At 38.6% G+C, this 23,257-nt stretch overlaps 1 protein-coding gene across 7 annotated transcripts in view; it reads right to left on the reverse strand.

Annotated features, from left to right (window-relative positions):
- CCNH (cyclin H) overlaps positions 1-23,257 on the reverse strand; it is a 227,423-nt gene that overhangs the window by 3,210 nt on the left and 200,956 nt on the right. For all 7 annotated transcript variants that reach the window (XM_055563646.1, XM_055563654.1, XM_055563632.1 and 4 more), the window contains 6 exons: positions 21,504-21,626; positions 11,218-11,291; positions 10,033-10,243; positions 6,646-6,809; positions 3,917-3,987; positions 899-1,010 (listed from right to left, as the gene is read on the reverse strand). In XM_055563646.1, coding sequence (XP_055419621.1) covers positions 899-1,010; positions 3,917-3,987; positions 6,646-6,809; positions 10,033-10,243; positions 11,218-11,291; positions 21,504-21,626 — 755 coding nt within the window. The remainder of the gene's footprint in view (positions 1-898; positions 1,011-3,916; positions 3,988-6,645; positions 6,810-10,032; positions 10,244-11,217; positions 11,292-21,503; positions 21,627-23,257) is intronic.

The raw sequence follows: 23,257 nt of genomic DNA on the forward strand, positions 1-23,257 counted from the left end.
CTGCCCAGATCTTCAACTGTTCAAACACCTAAAAGGTTTAAGTAGACATTTCAAGTTGCAAAGCATAAAGAGCCCAGGTACAGTGATTTCCACTTTCAGCCTACAAATCAAAAAAGCAGCATTATGGTGTTCCTTGTGGCTGCAAGAAGACACTGAACAGCACATCTGCCTATTGGTTCTGTCTTCAGCATAAAATTACCACAGAGAAAATATGCCAAGTTTCTCTACCCTAGCTAATAGATGTTAAGTCTAGAATAGTGCACTTACTCTTCAGAAGAGATAACCAGATCACAAAAAAACCCAAAGATTAAAAAGGCAAGAAGTAGGTTCAGGAATTCCCTAGGAAGACTTTGCCCCATGGATCCCACAAGGAATAACAGGACAGGGCCTGCAAGCTGAAGGACACGTCAGTCAGAGCAGAAGAATATACTCTTGAAACTCAAACTCAAAATAATTTATTATGTCGTGTTTAATCCTATTAGAAATCTCCACTCAAAAAAAAAAGCAGATTTGGGGTAAGTCAGTCTTCCCCACATGAACAAAACTTACCAGTTAAATAATTCCCTTTAAAGACTAGCTGCTGCTGCTGCTAAGTCGCTTCAGTCGTGTCCGACTCTGTGCGACCCCATAGACGGTAGCCCACCAGGCTTCCCCGTCCCTGGGATTCTCTAGGCAAGCACACTGGAGTGGGTTGCCATTTCCTTCTCCAATGCATGAAAGTGAAGTCGCTCAGTCATGTCCGACTCTAGCGACCCCATGGACTGCAGCCTACCAGGCTCCTCCGTCCATGGGATTTTCTAGGCAAAAGTACTGGAGTGGGGTGCCATTGCCCTCTCCAAAAGACTAGCTGGACACAGTAACAACTCTATTCTTAAATGGCAGTCTCACATCTACTTACGTAACTACATTAAGTGCAAGCTCAGCAGAGTGACACCTCTCCAGCTTCTGTTTCAGCGCAGCAACTTCTTCAGGTCTGGGTGGTTCGTATTTTTTTACCAAGTTCCTCATGCCTATGTGGAGATTAAAAAAAGGATTTAAACCAGGTAATAAAAAGCCCTGTTCCCATAAGGTGGTTAAATAATTTCCCATCTAGTTTTGGGAACCAAAAACACTCCTGAAATGTGATTATTCTCAATATTGTTCCACATTAAAATCCAATGGCCACCATACTTCTCGTTCAAGTCATTATAGCCATCTGCTGCTTAGCCCACATCATGTACAGCAAAAAGGTAAACCTGCTATACTAGTATTTTTTTTTCCAATCTTAACCATGGTTACTTTTTGCTCAAGTTTTACAGGCTGTTAAAAAAGCCCTACATGATTTAGTAAAGACATGCTTTGTCCCCTGCCACCAACCATATTCATAACATTCTATCCTACAGATAGATGGAGGGCTGAGTATACTAATTTACATAGAAAGCCGTTATTACATAATTGATAATGAAGGTAGGATGCTTAGTAAAAACACGTCAGCCATCCTTTGCTTTAACAAAATGGAAAACTTAGACAATGAAGTATCACCAAGAAAACAAAAATGTCCTCATTAAGCTAAAAAATTCAGTGACTTAAAATCGCAGAAACATCCTCTACCTAGTCTATATTTAATTCAACTACAATAAACCAAAGACCATAAACCACAAGATTTATTAGGGGAATGAGAGATTCAGGGCTTGTTGTTAGTCAGCCATGTGCTCCAAGTGACTGACTTATTTCATAATGCAAGTAAAGCAGTGTTTTCAATTAAATTAATACTTGTGACAACACCCTAAGGACAGTATCTGTGTGTGAAAAATTATGAATAAGATATCTTAATATCATTAAAGCTCTGAGTGTTAACAAGAGCTATTCTTATAGTAAAACAAGTGGAGTAAAATAAAGCTACTGAGAGAATCACTAACAAAACTGTCACGTGTATACACACAGCACAGTGAGTTACCTTTAAGATCTCTGCTACTGCTGCTAAGTCACTTCAGTCGTGTCCGACTCTGTGCGACCCCATAGATGGCAGCCCACCAGGCTCCCCCGTCCCTGGGATTCTCCAGGCAAGAACACTGGAGTGGGTTGCCATTTCCTTCTCCAATGCATGAAAGTGAAAAGCCAAAGTGAAGTTGCTCAGTCGTGTCCAACTCTTTGCGACCCCATGGACTGCAGCCCACCAGGCTCCTCCGTCCATGGGATTTTCCAGGTGAGAGTACTGGAGTGGGGTGCCACATCTACTAAATTCCCTGATCCTTGTGTCTATGGCCAAATCACAATTAGCTTTGGAAGTGAACCCTCTAGTGGTAAAACTGAAAACCTACAGTTTTATGATTCTTAAATCAAAAATTCATTTTTCTCAGAGAAGCCCTCAAGAACATTTCCAGCAAAGAACTTACATAGTCTGAAGCATCTTGACTTTTGAAACATAAAAGATGTAAGTACTCCATCATCCAAGATCAAGATCTGCAATCTCATATTTCAGTATTTAAATTACAGATTTTATTAACAAGGACAACTGGCACAAACGGTTTGGAAACACTGATTTTAACTCTAAAGAATAGCCCAGCAGCCCTGAGCATGCAGTGTGACACAGGCAAGAATGAAAACGGAGAGGACTGGCTAACCTAGCCAGTAAGTTAGGTGGCGGTTCTAACTCAACTCAACCTAACGTACAGCTAAGCGAACTATCTATATTTAGTATCTTGTAATAACCTATAATGGAAAAGAATCTGAAAAAAATATATATGTACACACACATATATATATAACTGAATCACTTCGACATACACCTGAAACTAACCCAAATATATTTTTAAAAAGTTAAAGGGAAAAAACACACACAAAAACCCAAACCCTCAAGACAGTGTTTCTCAGCATCGACAGTATTGACAGCAGTTTGGGCTAGATGAGTCTTTGTCATGAAGTGCTGTGTTAGTTTCCTAAGGCTGCTATTAAAAATTACCACAAACTTAGTAAGGCTTGTTAAAATCACAGGATGGATTCCCAGACAGTTCTGAAGCCCACGAGTCTGAAATCAGTTTCACTGGGCCAAAGCACAGACACTGGCACAGGGGTTTCTCTGGGGGCTTCTGTTCCCGCCTTTCTGGTGGCTGGCAGCATTCCTCAGCTTGTGGCTACATTACTCCAATGTTTAGGGCTGGCATCTTCAAATCTCTCTATTCTGTCTTTACATTGCCTTCTCTGTCATACCTCCTTTGCCTTCCTCTAATAGGGACACTTGTGATTATATTTAGGCTCTATCTGGATAATACAAGATAATGTCCTTAACTTGATCAAATCTGCAAGCCCCCCCCCCCCTTTTTTTTTTTACCATATAAAGCAACCACATTCAGTTTCCAGGGATTATGACGTGGCTATCTTTGGGGAGCCACTTTTCAGCCTATCAAGGGGCTGTACTGTGAGTTCTGAAATGTACAGCAGCACCCTTACCTCCATAGTAGATGGTAGCAGCCACAAACACCCCACCCCAAAGTGGTAACAACCAAGAATGTTCATAGACGGGAAAAAAGAAAATTCACCCCGTTAAGAATCATGGCTTTTGTAATATCAGGTGAGGAAGTGACTAGGCACACATTAACTAATCAAAGCTAATTTATCTACAAAATAGAAGTTTCAAATTTAATTAGCCTTTAGTTCCCTAAGACCTTTTTTAGTGCTCATCATATTTGCATACACTTTAAAAGGGCCTTGTTTTGAATCTCAACCCTTTGTGAATCTCAATATTTTTCACTTTCCTAAAAAGTTATGTGTAAAAACTACTTCGTGTGCCTTCTATTTGTTCTTCACCTTCATGATACAATAATAAGTAAATCTAAACAATAACTTGTAATTTCAAGTTAAAATACCAGTAAGTTATTTATTTACAAAGTAGCTCTGTGATAGAAGAACATTTTATAAAGCGTTCTGTTTTACTTACTTTTCATTATATCTAGTAATTGGGACAAGGAAGTTCTGTTCTCCTTGAGCATCAGACTTTCTGATAAATAACTGGAAAAGAGAGGGAAAAAAATGTTTTAATCTATTGCACACATTGAGAAAATATGACATCATAAATTATTTTTCTTCATGTTCTTTTCTTCATCAAGGGACATCTTAGGAAAAACTTGAAAGAGCCTTTTGGCCAACCCAATAGTATTCCTTAATTGGACATAAAGCTCAGTTAACTGTTTTCCTGGAACCAATGATAGTATTTCTATATTTATATTTTTAGCCATTCTGAGGTTTTATATACTTGAACTTGATCTATAATTAATAACAGCCCAAGTGAACAGATTCCCAAAGTAACCTTTGAGAATAATCTTTCAAACATAAATGTAATAAAAACTGTTAATTTTTCTCTTAGGTGAAATAAAGTTACAAAATTTAGGACAATTTTTAAAGAAATTTTGTTGCTATATGTCTTTTAAACTATCAAAATTATTTAAATTCTATTACAACATTTTGATAACTACTTTTGCTATTATATTGTCTTCATCCAGTGTGAGAATTCATTTTAAATACGGAAATCAGTAACTCCCTTAACAGCAAATACATTTCTAGTTTTCAGTAATTCAAAGTAGCAGTTAGTTTTTTCCCTTTTCCTTGCACGCTTCTGCTGTCTTTTTTTGTTTCTTTTCATTACCTAAAAAGTCAAACTAGGAGATGTGAAGTAAAGCTCTAAATCCAATGAAAAAGAAGAAACCCCAAACCAACAACAGAATATTCCGTAAGTAATTATCTTAAAACATCATTCAGAATATAACAACAGCACAAAGGCTTCCCCCTTTTGAAATCAGTAATCAACATAAAAGAAATTTCCATGTATCCCAAAAGTTGGAAAGGAAGTCAGAAGTTAAAAATTATTTGAGAACATTTTCTCAAAGGTAAAAATGCCCAAATGTCTAGTCTCTGGGAATGCAACGAAAGTGTATTTAATTTGTAGTGAGCCCAAGGTACTATGGGGCTTCCCTGGTGGCTCAGATGGTAAAGAATCTGCCTGCAATGCAGGAGATGGGGTTCAATCCCTGGACTGGGAAGATCTCCTGGAGAAGGGAATGGCTACCCACTCTAGTATTCTTGCCTGGAAAATTCCATGGACAGAGGAACCTGGTGGGCTACAGTCCAAGGGGTTCCAAAGAGTTGGACAAGACTGAGTAACTAACACTATCAACTTTCAAGGTACTATAATTTCACCTTCACCTGCCTGAAATTATAACCAAACTTCTAAGATGAAATAAACTCTACTTTAGACCTTAGGATCCTTCATCCTTCTCTACTGATACAAGAACAATCTTACCACTGAAAAATTAGCATATAAACTGTGTAAGATACAATGCTTAAACAGATTAAGCAAACAACTGGTTATCTGAATTGTGGAAATGACTTTCTTCACTTACACTATGGAAGCTCCACATTTGCAAAATCCATAGTATCAATTTGTATGGCTGTCCTTCCTAACTAGAGCAAGGATAGCTTTTCAGTCTTAAGTTTCTACAGTAGAGTGCATGATATATAGAAGGCAATCTGGGGGGAGGAAAAACTTCCACAAAGGTTTGCTTAGTAAATAAATGAAGGTATAGATCACTTTGGGATTAAATGTATATATTAATATACAATTGATGACTTCTGTTTATAGAGAAGAGGGATACCATAAATTAAACAAAATATAAACCCACAATCCCTTATCTTGGATTTGTTTTGAAATTCAGAATTATTCATGTTTTAGAAAGCTAACGTGTATATACCATGAAATGTGAAATATTTCAGAGTATATACACACTGCCCCAATGTCTCTGGGGCTGTATCCTGTAATCAGTTATATTAATAGCTATGCAAGGAAACTTATAAATATTCCCATTCAGTTGAATAAAGACTAAATCACATCTGTTCATGTTTCCTGCCACCTTATCAATGGATTTTGAAATTACAGACAAGGGATTACAAACATAGAAAAGTTTAAATTTCGAAAGTTTTATCATCTTTCTTCCTCAGCTATTTTAGGAATGAATCAAGCAGAAGTTCAAAGGTATAAAGAAATTAAATGTGAAAGTTTAAAAAGTCTAACTTACTACTTGCCTGGGCTTTAGTTAATTATAAATGAATACAATAAGTATCTAGTTAACCTCTGTACAAGATATTACTGTAAGAATCACGTGAATTTAATTCATGTAAAGTGCTTATCACAGAACTCAGTTCTCAGTGTGCACTTGTGTATCAGCTATTACCATCTACAGCTCACTGAGACTCATTTGGACATTCTCTAAAGCATCCCTCACTCGACAAGTCTTGACTGGATTCCATGTGCCATCCATGGAGATTAATGATAAAACAAGGCAGATGTATTCGTTGCACTCACACTGCTTACCAGTTCACAAAACTTCTAAATTTGCCATATATTGATAGCTGTTATCAATCTTTTGTTAACAGTAGATTTAATTCTACTTTGATCATAAATGGATCATTTTAGCTCAAAAATATCTTACTCAATTTTTAAATATTTCCTTAAAAGGTGCTTCCAAGTCTTCCCTCAGTTGTCCTCACCGATGCTCAAGCATAAGAACATGAAAGACTGCAGTCACAAAGTGAACCTTACTTAAAAACCTGGGACTCCAGGAAGGAATAAACTGAGGGACTGAGTCTGATCGAAGTTAAAACACAAAACAATACCTTTCCATAGTAATTCCTGCTCTGGATGCACTCGATAAAATGGCAGTCAGAGCAATCTGGGAAGGTGTGTATAAAAGGTGAGCATCCGTCAATGCAACTCTATTAAGAAAGTCATCAGCTGTTTTCCTCAAAATCTCTGGATTCTCCAACAGGGGATAGCGAGTCTAGAAAGAGAGTTTGCAAATGTTATCACTTCTGAAAGTTTAATGGAGTAATAACAAGACAAAAATATTTATATAAACCAGAAAGTGCTTAACACAGAACACTTTTATATGTATAGCCACTTTTATACGTGTAAGCCACATTTAGAAACCAAAGCACCACTTCCTTTTGATTTAAAATTCTTTCTACCAAAAATTTACTTTTTGGAAGTAAATGGAAATGAATCTTGGTTTGATTATAGAATGATTTAATATATGCCTAAGATATATGAACCATCCCTTGTAAATGCTCAGTCATGTCCAACTCTCTTGCCACTCAATGAACTACAGCCTGCTAGGCAACTCTGTCCGTGGAGTTTCCCAGGCAAGAACACTGGAGTGGGTTGCCATTTCTTCCTCGAGGGGATCTCCCCGACCCAGGGATCGAACCTGCATCTCCTGCCTCTCCTGCACTGGCAGGCAGATTCTTTACCACTGAGCCACCTGATGGTCCTCTATTTTCTAACAATTTCTACCTAATCAACCCTAATCTTAAGCCCTCAGATATATTTCAGATATCCACATTCAAGTCCCAAAGCAGTTAGAAATCTTATAGTCTGAAACAGAACAGCCCGAGTCAGTTGTGCAGTCAGACCCAGGTCTTGTCATTATCCCCAAATGCCTGCCCTGATACTACAAACCCAACATTCTGCTCTGACCACAGCGCTCCCTTTCCCAGGACCCAATACTTCACAGCTGTTCTCTGACTTCCTCCTCAGAACCTCTGGTTCCTTATCCCTATACTTGCTCCTACTCACCAGTGTCCACTGGTTCCGATTTTCCTCTTTAATTCCCTGCCCCAGTACGCTGCCAACATATTTCCAGCAAAATGTCAATAGCAGTCAAACTCAACCAACCTTCTTTACAACTGTACCCAGATTTCTGGGTCCTGCTAAAGAAAACAATACAACCAAGAGGTCCGGAAATATTCATATAAATTCAAGTTCACTGACCTCAAAACGGCTCTCAACACTGCCTAGATATGATGATAATATTCCGTTGAAAATGTGTTCTCCCCCTTTTTTGGTGATTAAACACTTTCCACCTGACTCAAAGTCTTTGATAATTCTCAGAAACTTCACTGCTCTCAGAAAATGAATTTTGCTGATAACAAAGACACTATTTCCTGCTACAGTCAGATCCCCAGGCATAACATTATCCTTCCCTATGTTTTCCTCTTTTCCTCCATTAAGAGAAACAGCCAATTCTTCTACCTTGCTTCGAAATCCCGTGTCAGGCCCTTTCACCACACTCCAAAGGAAAATACAAGCTACATATATTCGGTTACGTTTTACTACCTCTCTGCATCAGTTTCTTACACAAAACACAACAAAAAACTGTTCCTTTCTTCTAGCAGTCCCCCTGCACCCCATCTTTTCAATCATCCCACCTTCTTTTTCCACTTCAAAGACAAGCAATTTAATCCAAGATATGGATATATTTTCTCACCTTTGATTTATTCCCCAACCAGCTCCAATCTGCTTTCTTCTTCCACACTCCACAAAGACTAATTTTACCAAGATCACAAATCACCTTTGGCACTAACTCCAGCAAATGTCAACTTTTTTACTTTGCCTGAATTCTGAGCAGGTTTGGAGAGCTGTCCCTGATCATATTATAAAAGCATTCTACATCTCCAAAAGTCCTACCTCTCTGGATATTCTTCAGTCTTCTTATTTTTCTCTAGCTACCCTTTAAATAGTCCTTATGACCAATCCATTTGAAATCTTCCTGGGGCAATCATGCCCAAATCTATACCTTCTGCCTACCCATCTCTCTGACCTCCAGACATAAACATCTACCAACAATCTACCTGTATCAATCACAAACAATCTAGCTGTATTAGACCCAATCTACCTGTATCATAAATGTACCACCATCTACCTATATGCTCAGGCCAGAAAACGGGGGATTCTCTCACTGTCTTCACTCTATATGCAATCATTCTTCAAGCTCTACCAACTCTGCCTATCCCAAGCCCAAGAAGCTCTCTCTGTAGCCAGTGCCACCACGTGAGTCAAACCAACCATCTTCTGCCTGAACTACTGTTACTGGGATCCCTTCATCCATTCGAATCCATTCTCCTTATTATGCCTGACATATAGTACAGATGTGCAATCAACACCCGGTACGGACTATGAGCTTGCCAACATGTTGTTTAAAGCTGCAAACCTAATCATGCCACTCTTCAGACCTGAACCCTTCACTGGCTTCTTGTCACTCTGTTTGAAATCTGTAACGTTACTTCTGCAGTCTAGACTGCCTTCCACTCAGGCAGACATCCCTATCTCTCTCTCAGTTCTGTTTAGGTTCTTTAGTGTACCATGGTTTTTAAAGTCTGGGCCTTTGCCAAAGAAGTCTCTGAGCAGGATGCTCTTCTACCCCCCAGTCCCTAGTCTTGCTTTGAATTTCACCTTGTTACACTTTCTCAGAACTGTCTCCTCTTCCTCTCAATCTGCCATCTCCTTCTAAAGCACCCTGAATTTCCGCTTCTGTTAACACTTAGCACGTTGAATATGTGATACTGTCTTTCTCATGAGACTATAAGGCCTATAAAGTTGAGGCTGTTCCTGTCTAGTTCTTGACTAATCCTTAAGCAGTGTTTGGCATACAGAAAGCACCCAGATTTTGCTCTTCAAGATGAATGAACCAATTTGTGACTTCTGTTTACTTAACTCACACTATTCAAGCCCTTCTTCAGGACGGAAACAGCTTTAGTTGCTTTTGTTAGTGTTCTGACAAAACATTTTATTTACTGTTACTTTTGATGCTTATGTATTGATTTTAGTTCACAAGGTCCTAAAAATAGAAGTCACTTAGCAATCTTCTAGTTTAAAATTAAGCCTTTTGTATCCAAGACAGTATACTTGAGTTAGAAGAGTTAAGTCTTTAAAAGTGTTACTATAAAGACACAATGGTCTTCATTAGGGTCCCTGGGCTGGTATTTGCAAATCTACTAAATCAGAAGCTCTGGGACTAGTCTGACAATTTCAGTTATAAGCCCTCCAGGTGATTCTGAAGCACTAAAGCACACTGAAGTTTGAGAACTATTGCCCTAGGAGTCCAGGCCAAACTCATATTTTAGTTAAACCCATTAGGATCATTACAAATTATAGCAAAATTTTGATTCTTTTAACAATAGCAAAGGAGTTCACTCTACCAATTTACTTTACATCAGCAAGATTACCTTTAAATCAATGAGAAAGCCCTCAAAGGGTCTATAAGGATTGTGGACAATAAGGTGGAAATTAAGTTGCTGTATAAGAAGCAGTTCATATTCCAGAATCTGTTCAAGTGCTTTCTCTTGTCCAAGAGGGCTCTCCCGCAGATTTCCAACAAACTGTGGACTAGATACATTGAATTCATCTACTTTGCAAGCCAAAAATGCACAAGTGAGCCTAGAGGAAAAAATAAGGGAGGAATATGTAGAAAATAACGAAATATTTCTAAACATATGTTCTAAAACTGCCTAATATTCACAAATGACTATACTAGACATCTTTGGAAATTGGTTAAAAAAAAGTTTCCTGTTTAATCTTTTTATTCATAAGGTGACTAAAGTTTTAGGTTGAACTGTATAATAGTGTCATAGCATTCAATTATTAACTTAATGGCAGTTCAGCCTAAATATCTGGGAAAACAAAATAATAGGAGCAAGAGAACTCAGCATCATGAAAAACAAATGGAAGAGGGGAAAAAAAAGCACACACGTAAGTACATATAGGCCTGGGAAGAAATTTATATCAGAGAAACATTATGACAAGCCATCAGTGGAAGTCTCTAAGGGCATTTAAATAGAGGGTTATTACCTCAAGAACAAACCTATTAAACTCTCATGGCTGCTACATAAATTTTAGACTGAGAAAGATTACCAGAAAAACCAATATGGGATGTACCAGGGGCATGACCAAGACTGGTAGAAATGGGAATAAAAAAGAAGAAGTATACAGGAACAGTATGATTGACAGCAAGTTCTTTGCTACGTCTCATACTAACTTCATCTTTATTTTTAATGATAAGCACAGTGCTTAGCAGAGACCAGAAACAACAGATCTTTGTTCAAGTGAAATGAATACGGAACTATAGGACTTGTAAATTTGTAGAGAAAGAGGAGTTACCGTAAATGATTCTCAGAGAAACTGAGTGAAGAAAAGTTCCACTAACAGAAAGATATTAGGGTAGCTAATTTGAGAGAAATAGAATGTGAATTTGGACAAGTGCCAGTACAGATGTCATTAGAATTAGTGGGAGCGATCTTAAGTTCAGAACAGAATACAAGTATAAATTACCCTTTATTAGGAAGTCATTTTCACACACATACATGGTCACATAGTAAAAAAGTATTAAGTGAAAATCAATAAATTATACTTACATTATTATCCGGGGGTGATATTCCATTACTGAATTATTAAGATAAAAGCGCTTGAAATACATACAAGCTGTACCCTAAGATTAAAAATAAACATATTATCAGAACCTATTCACACATACAAGTTGTTCTGTATTAAAAAAAAAAAAAAAAAGCTTATTTATGCAACATTCCTTTAAAAAAGTCACTGGTAAAAAATACCAAAACTTATTTTTTCTTAACTCTAAATAAATTGCGATAAATTACTACAGAAAAACCACAGCCAAAAGACCTTCTGTTGTCCTTCCGCACCTACTTTGGGTTAGCCTTCTTGTGGTCACTGACTTCAATTAAAAACTGTATGGTGGTTTTATACAACAGGCTCCCCATTCCAGTATTCATGGGCTTCCCTGGAGGCTCAGATGGTGAAGAATCCGCCTGCAATGCAGGAAACCCGGGTTTGATCCCTGGGTTGGGAAGATCCCCTGGAGGAGGGCATGGCGGGCTACAGTCCACAGAGTCACAAAGAGTTGGACACGACTGAGTGACTAAGTATACACATATACTTGTATAATTTATACAAATGATCAAAGCTTAACCAGTCAATCTTATAAAATATTGATAGAATAATACTGTTAGAGCAATGAGTCTTCTCTTTAAATCCACTCTAGATCTGTGATCTAACTGTGATCACTGCTGCCAAACCAAACATCAGAAGCAGAAACTACCATTTACTGACTGCATCCCATGTGCCACATTTTGTGCCAAGTACAAAACTATCACCTTATTTTAATTCTTATAACAATGTGGTGAAGTGCTGCTATCCCTACAGAGAAAGAAACTGAATATCAATGAGGTTAACTGACTTGCTCAAGGTCACACATCTAACAAGGAACGGGGATGTTTTCAACCAAGGTCTGCCTGTACTTTTAACCACTATTTCATTTGGCTAGAACCAATGAAATAAATTTTTAGGATGGAAAAAATATATTTCTTTTTAAGTACTTCTGAAGTTTAGTTTGGGCACTTTACATGAAACAAACATCAAAACTATCAGTTATAAAAAATAAGTTATATAAAGGCAAATTCCACAAAGAAGTTTATTCAAGGATTCAGTTTCTTCACCTAAAAGATCACTTAAACCTACTGCCTCATGTTATAGCTTTCTTATCAGAAAAGACTAGGACCAAATCTGGAGATGGAAAGGAAGCACATCTAAAATTTTACATAAATCTGATCTCAGATAAAAGTCTGATTAAAAAAAGAAAATACTATGAATACTTTTGGATTATATTTTCAATATACTTCATTTATCAATTTTAAAAATGGAGATTATTTACTAGGAGCTTATTCTTTTGTGAGTCATAGATTATTCACTCAGTTTAACTTTAAAATGTATGATCTACTTTCACTTAAGGCTTTCATATTTGATATTCACAACAAATCTGTGAGATAATATGGAAAAAATAATTTATATGCATCCCTTTTTTAATCTTGCAGCTTTTAAATTTGTTTATTTTCTATCAACAAGAATACACATATCCAGATGGGAAAACAAAACAGTACCCCAGTAGGATAAGTGAAGTGGAGACGCACAATCTACCTGTAAGAATTGAGATTAAGGATGGTGGAGACAGATGATCCAAGAACTCAGAAAAAGAAGAGGCATAGATTAAGATAGAAGAAATGTTTAACAAAGAGTGAGGAAATACAAAGGACCAACAGAGATGACCAATACCTTAACTCAAATAAAAAATACATTAGAATTCTACCCAGCAAGGCTCTCATTCAGATTCAACGGAGAAATCAAAAGCTTTATAGATAACCAAAAGCTAAGAGAATTTAGCACCACCAAACCAGTTTTACAACAAATGCCAAAGGAAATTCTCTAGGTGGAAAAGAAACGGCCACAACTAGAAACAAGAAAACTACAAATGGGAAAGCTTTTATATACCAGCAAAGGCATATATACAGTAAAGGTAGGAAATCATCCACACACACAGTAGCAACTGTGAGGAGAGTACAAATGCAGGATATTGAAAATGCATTCGAAACTAAGAGACCTGAAACTTAAAACAATCTAGTGTACATTTACACACACACACACACACACACACACACACACAGACTTCCATGGTGGCTCAGTGGTGAAGAATCCATCTGCCAATGCAGGAGACACAGGTTCAATCTCTGGGTTGGGAAGATTCCTTAGGGAAGGAAATGGAAACTCATTCCAGTATTCTTGCCAGGGGAAATCTCTTGGGCAAAAGAGCCTGGCAGGCTATAGTCCATGGGGTCACAAGAGTAGGACATGACTTAGAGACAAAAGCAACTTTTAGAGACAAAAGCAACTTAGAGACAAAAGCAAATTTTATATATATGAAATCCTCAATGCTAACTGCAAACCAAAAATCTATGACATACACACACACAAAAAGGAATCCAAACAAATAACAATGAACAAAATGGCAATAAGAACATGCACATTGATAATTACCTTAAACGCAAACGGATTACATGCCCCAACCAAAAGACACAGACTGACTGAAACAAGACCCATATATGTACTGTCTACAAGAGACCCCACTTCAGATCTAGGGACACATACAAACTGAAAGTGAGGGAATGAAAAAAGATTCCATGAAAATGGCAATCAAAAGAAAGCTAGAGTATTGAGGCTCATATCAGACAAACAGACTAAAGACTGTTGCAATAGATTAAAAAGACACTACATGATGATCAAGGGATCAATGCACAAAGATACAACAACTGTAAATACATGTGCATCCTGCACAGGAGCTCCTCAATATACAAGGCAAACGCTAACAGCCAAAAAAGGAGAAAAGGGCGGTAACACAATAATAGTGGGGGACTTAAACAACCTAGACAGCATATTCAAAAGCAGAGACATTACTTTGTCAACAAAGGTCCGTCTAGTCAAGGCTATGGTTTTTCCAGTGGTCGTGTATGGATGTGAGAGGTGGACTATAAAGAAAGCTGAGTGCCGAAGAACTGATGCTTTTGAACTGAAGTGCTGGAGAGGACTCTTGAGAGTCCCTTGGACTGTGCAAGGAGATCCAACCAGTCCATTCTAAAGGAGATCAGTCCTGGGTATTCATTGGAAGGACTGATGTTGAAGCTGAAACTCCAATACTTTGGCCACATGGTGTGAAGAGCTGACTCATTTGAAAAGACCCTGATGCTGGGAAAGATTGAAGGCAGGAGGAGAAGGGGATGACAGAGGATGAGATGGTTGGATGACATCACCGACTCAATGGACATGAGTTTGGGTGAACTCTGGGAGTTGGTAACAGACAGGGAGGCCTGGCGTGCTGCGGTTCATGGGGTCACAAAGAGTTGGACATGACTGAACTGAACTAAACACCCTACTTACATCAAGAGATCATCCAGACAGAAAATCAATAAGGAAACTCAGGCTTTAAATGACACATTAAACCAGATGGGTTTAACTTAAATTTATTGAATATTTCATCTGAAAGCAGCAGAATAAACATTCAAATGTACAGGGTACACTCAGACAGATCACAGGTAACCCATAAAGCAAACCTTGATAAATTTAAAAAAACTGAAATCACATCAACCATCTTTTCCAACCACAATGCTATGACATTAGAAATCAACCACAAGAAAAAAATTGTGAAAAACACAAACACTTGGAGGCTAAATAATATGCTACTAAACAACCAATGCATCGCTGAAGAAATCAAAGAGAAAATCAAATTCCTAGGAACAAATGAAAACCAAAGCAGGACAATCCAAAATCTTTAGGATGCAGTAAAAGCAGTTATACAAGCGAAGTTTATAGAAATACAGTCTTACCTCAGGAAATAAGAAAAATCTCAAACAACCTAACCTTACTCTTAAAGCAACTAGAGAAAGAAGAGCAAATAAAACCCAAAGTTAGCAAAAAGAAAGAAATCACAAAGATCAGGTCAGAAATAAATGAAATTAGACACGAAGAAAATAATAAAAAAACAAGCTAGTTCTTGGAAAAGATAAGCAAAATTGACAAACCTTTAGCCAAACCCATCAAGAAAAACAGGGGAGGGCTCAAATCAATAATGAAAAAGGAGAAGTTACAATGGATACCACGGAAATACCAAGGATCACAAGAGACTTGTATAAGCAACTATGTGCCAATAAAACGAACAACCTAGAAGAAATGGACAAATTCTTTGAAATGCAAATCTCCCAAAACTGAACTAGGAAGAAATGGAAAATATGGACAGACCAATTGTAAGCACTGAAAAAGAAACTATGATTAAGAATCTCCCAAACAAAAGTCCAGGACTAGATGGCTTCATGGGTAAATGCAATGAAACCTTTAGAGCAGGGGTCCCCAGCCTCTGGGAGCCAATGGCTGATGGTCTGAGGTGGAGCTGTTGTAGTAATAATAGAAATGAAGCACACACTAAACGGAATGTGCTCGAAATCACCCCGAAACCGGCCCCACCCCACCCCTCCAGTCCACTGAAAAACCGTCTTCCACAAAAACAGTCCCTGGTGCCAAAAAGGTTGGAGACTACTGATAAAGGGAATAGTTTAGAGACTAGTTAACACCCATCCTTCTGAAACCCTTCCAAAAACTGCAGAGGGAGAAACACTCCCAAACTCATTCTATGAAGCCACCATCACCCAGATGCCAAAACCAGACTGATACCACAAAATACCACTCATGAACATAGATGCAAAAATCCTCCACAAAATACTACCAAACTGAATTGAACAATACATTAGAAAGATCATTCACGAGGACTTCCTTGGTGGCTCAGTGGTAAATCTGCTGGTAAATCTACCTGCTAATGCAGGAGACACAGGCTCAATCCCTGGTCCGAGAAGACCCACATGCTGCGGAGCAACTAAACCCACGTGCCACAACTACTGAGCCTGTGCTGTAGAGTCCACGATCCGTAACTACTGAGCCCACGTGCCCTAAGGCCTGTGCTCTGCAACATGGGATGCCACCCAATAAGTCCGTGCACTTGCAACTAGAGAAAAGCCTGTGCAGCAATGAAGACCGAGCCCAGCCAAATGGTCATACACCGTGATCAAGGGGCATTTTTCTTAGGCTACAAATATTTTTCAATATCTACAAATTAATTAGACTGATATACTGCATTAACAAAATGAAGAATAAAAACTATATGATCATCTCAATAGACACAGAAAAAACCTGAGAAAATCCAACACTGATTTGATTAATACTCTCCAGAAAGTGCACAAAAAGAACCTACCTCAACACAGTAAAGGCCATATATGACAAACCCACAGCAACATCATGCTCAATAGTGAAAAGCTGAAAGCATTTCCTCTATCATCAGAAACAAGACAAGGATGTCCACTCTCAACGTTCTTACTCAACAGTTTTGGAAGTCCTAACCACAGCAATCAGAGAAGAAAAGGAAACAAAAGGAATCCAAATTAGGAAAAAAAACACCAAAACTGTTACTGTTGGCAGATGACATTATACTAAACATTGAAAATCCTAAAGATGTTACCATAAAACTACCAGAGCTCATCAGTGAATTCTATACAGTTGCAGGATACAAAATTAATACACAGAAATCTCTTGCATTTCTATATACAAATGAAAGATCAGAAAGAAATATTAAGGAAACAATTCCATTTTTGACCACATCAAAAAGAATAAAATACCTATGAATAAACCCACCTGAGGAGGCAGAAATCCTGTACTCTAAAAACTGTAATACTCTGATGAAAGAAATCAAAGATGACAAAAACAGATGGAAAGATTTACCATATTCCTGATTGAAAGAATCAACACTGTCAAAATAACTATATTACCCAAGGTAATCTACAGATTCAATGCAATCCCTATCAAATTACCAATGGCAGTTTTTGTAAATCTAGAACTAAAAAAAATCTTAAAATTTGTATGGAAACACTGCTGCTGCTGCTGCCGCCGCCGCCAAGTTGCTTCAGTCATGTCCAACTCTGTGCGACCCTATAGATGGCAACCCACCAGGCTCCCCTGTCCCTGGGATTCTCCAGGCAAGAACACTGGAGTGGGTTGCCATTTCCTTCTCCAATGCATGAAAGTGAAAAGTGAAAGTGAAGTCGCTCAGTCATGTCTGACTCTTAGCGACCCCGTGGACTGCAGCCTACCAGGCTCCTCTGCCCATGGGATTTTCCAGGCAAGAGTACTGGAGTGGGGTGCCAAAGACCCAAATAGCCATACCAATCTTGAGAAAGAAAAACAGAGCTGGAGGAATGAGGCTCCCTGACTTATGACTATACTATTAAGATACAGTAATTAATACAGTATGGTACTGGCAAACTATTAGAATCTGCCTGCAATGCAGAAGACCCCGATTTGATTCCTGGGTCAGGAAGATCTGCTGAAGAAGGGATAGGCATCCCACTGCAGTACTCTTGGGCTTCCCTCCTGGCTTAGCTGGTAAAGAATTCCACAATGTGGGAGACCTGGGTTCAATCCCTGGGTTGGGAAGATCCCCTGGAGAAGGGAAGGCTACCCACTCCAGTATCCTGGCCTGGAGAATTCCATGGACTTACAGTACATGGGGTCACAAAGAGTCAAGACACAGCTGAGCAACTTTCACTGGCAAACCAACAGACACATAGATCAATGGAACAGGATAGAAAGCAGAGAAATAAACCCATGCACTCATGGTTAATCTCAACAAAGGAGGCAAGAATATATAATGAAAAAAAGACATTCTTCAATAAGTGCTGCTGGGGAAACTGAACAGCTACCTATACAAGAATGAAATTAGAACACTCACTAACACCACACACAAAAATAAACTCAAATGGATTAAAGACCTAACTGTGAGACCAGACATCATAAAACTCTTAGAGGAAAACAAAGGCACAATACTCTTTGACATAAATCACAACAGTATCTTTTTGGATCCACCTCCGAGGGTAATGAAAATAAACAAATGAGATCTAATTAAACTTAAAAGGTTTTTGCACAGAAAAGGAAATTATAAACAAAACAAAAAGACAACCCTCAAAATGGGAGAACTGCAAACAAAGAACCAACAAAGGATTAATCTCTAAAATATACAAAGAGCTCATGTAGCTCAATATTAAAAAAAAAAAAAAGAAACCCAATCAAAAAATGTGCAGAAGATATAATATAGATATTTCTCCTAAGAACATATACAGATGGCCAAAAAGCACATGAAAAGATGCTCTGCATGGCTAATTACTAGAAAAGTGCAAACCAAAAATACAATGAGGTATTAACACACATCAGAATGGCCATCATCAAAAATTTTACAAAAAATCCATGCTAGAGAGGGTATGGAGAAAAGGGAACCCTCCTACACTGCAGCTGAGAATGTAAAATGGTACAGACACAGTGGAGAACAGTATCACTTCAGTTCAGTCACTCAGTCGTGTCCGACTCTTTGCAACCCCATGAATCGCAGCTTGCCAGGCCTCCCTGTCCATCACCAACTCCCGGAGTTCACTCAAACCCACATCCATTGAGTTGGTGATGCCATCCAGCCATCTCATCCTCTGTCGTCCCCTTCTCCTCCTGCCCCCAATCCCTCCCAGCATCAGAGTCTTTTCCAATGAGTCAACTCTTCGCATGAGGTGGCCAAAGTACTGGAACTTCAGCTTTAGCCTCATTCCCTCCAAAGAACACCCAGGGCTGATCTCCTTCAGAATGGACTGGTTGGATCTCCTTGCAGTCCAAGGGAGTCTCAGGAGTCTTCTCCAACACCACAGTTCAAAAACATCAATTCTTCAGTGCTCAGCTTTCTTCACAGTCCAACTCTCACATCCATACATGACCACAGGAAAACCATAGCCTTGGCTAGACAGACCTTTGTTGGCAAAGTAATGTCTCTGCTTTTCAATATGCCATCTAGGTTGGTCATAACTTTCCTTCCAAGGAGTAAGCGTCTTTTAATTTCATGGCTGCAATCACCATCTGCAGTGATTTTGGAGCCCCCAAAAATAAAATCTGACACTGTTTCCCCATCTATTTCCCATGAAGTGATGGGACCAGATGCTATGATCTTCATTTTCTGAATGTTGAGCTTTAAGCCAACTTTTTCACTCTCCTCTTTCACTTTCATCAAGAAGCTTTTTAGTTCCTCTTCACTTTCTGCATAAGGGTGGTGTCATCTGCATATCTGAGTTATTGATATTTCTCCCAGCAATCTTGCTTCCAGTTTGTGCTTCTTCCAGTCCAGCGTTTCTCATGATGTACTCTGCATAGAAGTTAAATAAGCAGGGTGACAGTATACAGCCTTGATGGACTCCTTTTCCTATTTGGAACCAGTCGTTTGTTCCATGTCCAGTTCTAACTGTTGCTTCCTGACCTGCATACAGGTTTCTCAAGAGGCAGGTCAGGTGGTCTTGTACTCCCATCTCTTGAAGACTTTTCCACAGTTTATTGTGATCCACACAGTCAAAGGCTTTGGCATAGTCAATAAAGCAGAAATAGATGTTTTTCTGGAACTCGCTTGCTTTTTCGATGACCTAGCAGATGTTGGCAATTTGATTTCTGGTTCCTCTGCCTTTTCTAAAACCAGCTTGAACATCTGGAAGTTCCCGGTTCACGTATTGCTGAAGCCTGGCTTGGAGAGTTTTGAGCATTACTTTACTAGCATGTGAGTTGAGTGCAATTGTGTGGTAGTTTGAGAACGGTATGGACAGCTCTAAAAAACTAAAACCAGAGCTATCATATGATAAACAATCCCATTCCTCGGCATATATCTGGAGAAAACCATACTTCAAAGATACATACACCCCAATGCTCACTGCAGCACTATTTACAACAGTTAAGACATGGGAGCAATCCAAATGTCTATCAACAGAGGAATTTAAAAAGAATATGTGGTACAGTATACAATGGAATATTACTCAGCCATAGCCAGGTGGCCCAGTGGTAAAGAACCAAGCTGACAATGAAGGAGACATAAGAGACATAAGTGATATAAGAGAGGTGGGTTCAATTCCTGGGTCAGGAAGAGCCCCTGGAGAAGAAAATGGCAACCCACTCCAGTATTCTTGCCTGGAAAATCCCATGGACAGAGGAGCCTGGCAGGCTACAGTTCACGTAGTCACAAAAGAGTTGCACATGACTTAGCAACTGAACAAAAAACAAATACTCCATTTGTAGCAACATGAATGGACCTAAAGATTAACATACTAAGTGAAGTCAGAGAAAGACAAATATCATATGATATCACTTCTATGTGGAATCTAAAAAATTACACAAATGAACTTATTTACAGAACAGAAACAGACTCACAGACTTAGAAAACAAACTTTTGATTAACAGAGGGGAAAGATGGGGGATGAGGGATAAATTAAGTTACGATTAAAGTATACACACTACTGTATATAGATAAACAACAAGAACCTACTGTATAACACAGGAAACTCTAGTTAGTACTCTGCGATAACCTATATGGGAAAAGAATGTGAAAAAGAACAGATATATGTATGTTGCTGCTGCTGCTAAGTCGCTTTAGTCGTGTCTGACTCTGTGCGACCCATAGACGGCAGCCCACCAGGCTCCACTGTCCCTGGGATTCTCCAGGCAAGAACACTGGAGTGGGTTGCCATTTCCTTCTCCAATGCATAAAAGTGAAAAGTCAAAGTGAAGTTGCTCAGTCGTGTCCAACGCTTAGCGACCCCATGGACTGCAGCCTACCAGGCTCCTCCGTCCATGGGATTTTCCAGGTAAGAGTACTGGAGTGGGGTGCCATTCCTTCTCCGAGATATATGATGTATAACTAAATCACTTTGCTGAAACATAACACTGTAATCAAATATACTCCAGTTAAAAAAGAGAGAGGATAGAAACAATGACAGAGACAGCATATACAAATCCATTTAGCCAAAAAGTTTTAACTACCTGTTTTTCCTCAACAATACCCTATCACAGTACAAACACATAGAAACACACAAGCACATACACAAACATCCCAAACAAAGACATGAGAACCCAGAGGGAAAGTAATTTTTTTCTTTCCCTATAAAATGAGAATGTCATGACATTTCCAGCAGACCTCAAAATTCTTTTGACATGAAATGAGTTTTGAAACACTGTGTAAGATACAATGTAAGAATTCATAATTTAATGCATTTATTGCAAAATATGTGACAACCAATATTGATGCATAAATTATATATATAACTAATGTGCATTTTTGTGTAAAGTGGATAGAGAATTGAGTTAAATATTTATAAGAGGATATAAGTTAGCTTATAAGATTAATCTTTATAAGCTCTTGTAAGTTAGCTACAGGAATTTATACCTCATTACCACTAAAGCTTACCACAACAGATCTTGGCATTGCTGGCTTGAACACCGAACAGAATTCCAATAATCTTTTCTCATAATATTTGCAGAGCGTTATTTCTTCGTGAGGCTCAAGAAAGACGGGGTCATTTGGAAGAATCTTTAGATCAAAAGTTAGAACAAAAGTTTAATAAGTTAGATAATCTTAATATTTCTCTGTGCAGATTTAATTAAGTTTTTATCTCTAACCAAATTTTCTCTTTACAGAATTGCTAATATTCAAAAAAATAAGTTTTAAAAAATATTCAATAAACTAAAACTGTGCCACAATTGCATAACTTCTCAGAATGTCAGCTGAATATTTGCTCACTAAGGTATAAGTAATCGTGAGGAGCGTGTGTATATGTTCACAAGTTTGATGTCGCTTTTACAGATCAAAAGGAAGAAACCATCAATGGTTGGAAAACTTTCAATAGCCCTTTCTCAGTCGGTTATTGAGTCACAGAGGTTGAAGTAAAAATCAAGTGTCTCAAGGATAATTCTGACCCTTAACATATTACCTCTTCTGCATCTCTATAAAATTTCTACAAAATACACTGTAGGGTTAATAAATACTACAATTTTACAACAAAAATATCTATTTGGTGCCACTACTGGTTTAATTACAACCGCCAAAAAAGGTATGTTGAGTCCTAACACCAGTACCTCACAATGTGAGAAAATAAGGTCTTTGCAGATACAATTTGTTAAGATGAGGTCCTACTGAAGTAGAAAAGGCTTCTAATCCAATATGACTGGTAGCTTTGTAAGAAGAACATATAAAGAGACAGAGACACAGGGAGAACACTCTGGAAAGAAGGAGCTAGAGGCTGGAGTTGGTTGCCACTAGCAGAAAAACACCTGGGGTTACCAAAAGCTGAAGAGGAAAGGGTCTAGACGTTGTAGAGAGCACTACTCCACAAACACCTCTAGCCTCCAGAACTCAAACAATAAATCTCTGCTGTGTTAAGTCACTTAGTGTATGGTATTGTGGCAGGCCTAGGAAACTAACACAGGTGGGGCTCATTTTATAGAGACAGCATGGCATTGCGATTCACAGAAGGACAGCTGAAACCAGATTCCATGGGTTCAAATCCTGGCTCTGTCACTTACTAGCAATATAGCCTGAGAAGTTATTCAACCTCTCTGTACTTCAGTGTCCTCAGATGTAATGCAAGGATAATAACAGTATCTACCTCATGGGGTAGTTGTGAGGATTATGAGCTAACAGTTGCCAAATACTGAAAATTTAGCAAAGGAAGTACTACTCTGTAGAGCACAAAAATAAAATGATATGAAGTAAACGAGAGTTACAGGTAAAAGTAAAACTGGAAGGGCGTGGCTGACAGACTATAGTCCAAACCTTCTGTAGTCAATTGGTTTGTGCTAACGGTGTCTCATCCCCCTTCCTCTGCCCTGCCCCATCCAATCAATCCAATCCTTCCCAGAAAGCTCTTTCTAGAACAGAATCTGACAAGATTAATTTCCCATTTAGAATCTAAGGTTTCCCATCTCTCCATCACAGAGTTCAAACTACTTACTTCCGCTTACAAGTTCCCTGCCTGTGTTCTCCAACCTTTCAAACACTCTGCTTCCGCCACACACGATCAAGAGGGTTCCAGAGACCAGCTCTGCGATTTCTGAACTCCGCCTTTGCACCTGTAGCTCTGTCCGCTGGGAAAGTCCTTTCCCCATCTCCACACCAGCCACTAAGAGAAACCTACCCCCGGTACATTAGCATCCTACAAAGTG

The sequence above is a fragment of the Bubalus kerabau genome, chromosome 1 (assembly GCF_029407905.1).
Source record: "Bubalus kerabau isolate K-KA32 ecotype Philippines breed swamp buffalo chromosome 1, PCC_UOA_SB_1v2, whole genome shotgun sequence".
Taxonomy (NCBI): Eukaryota; Metazoa; Chordata; class Mammalia; order Artiodactyla; family Bovidae; genus Bubalus; species Bubalus kerabau.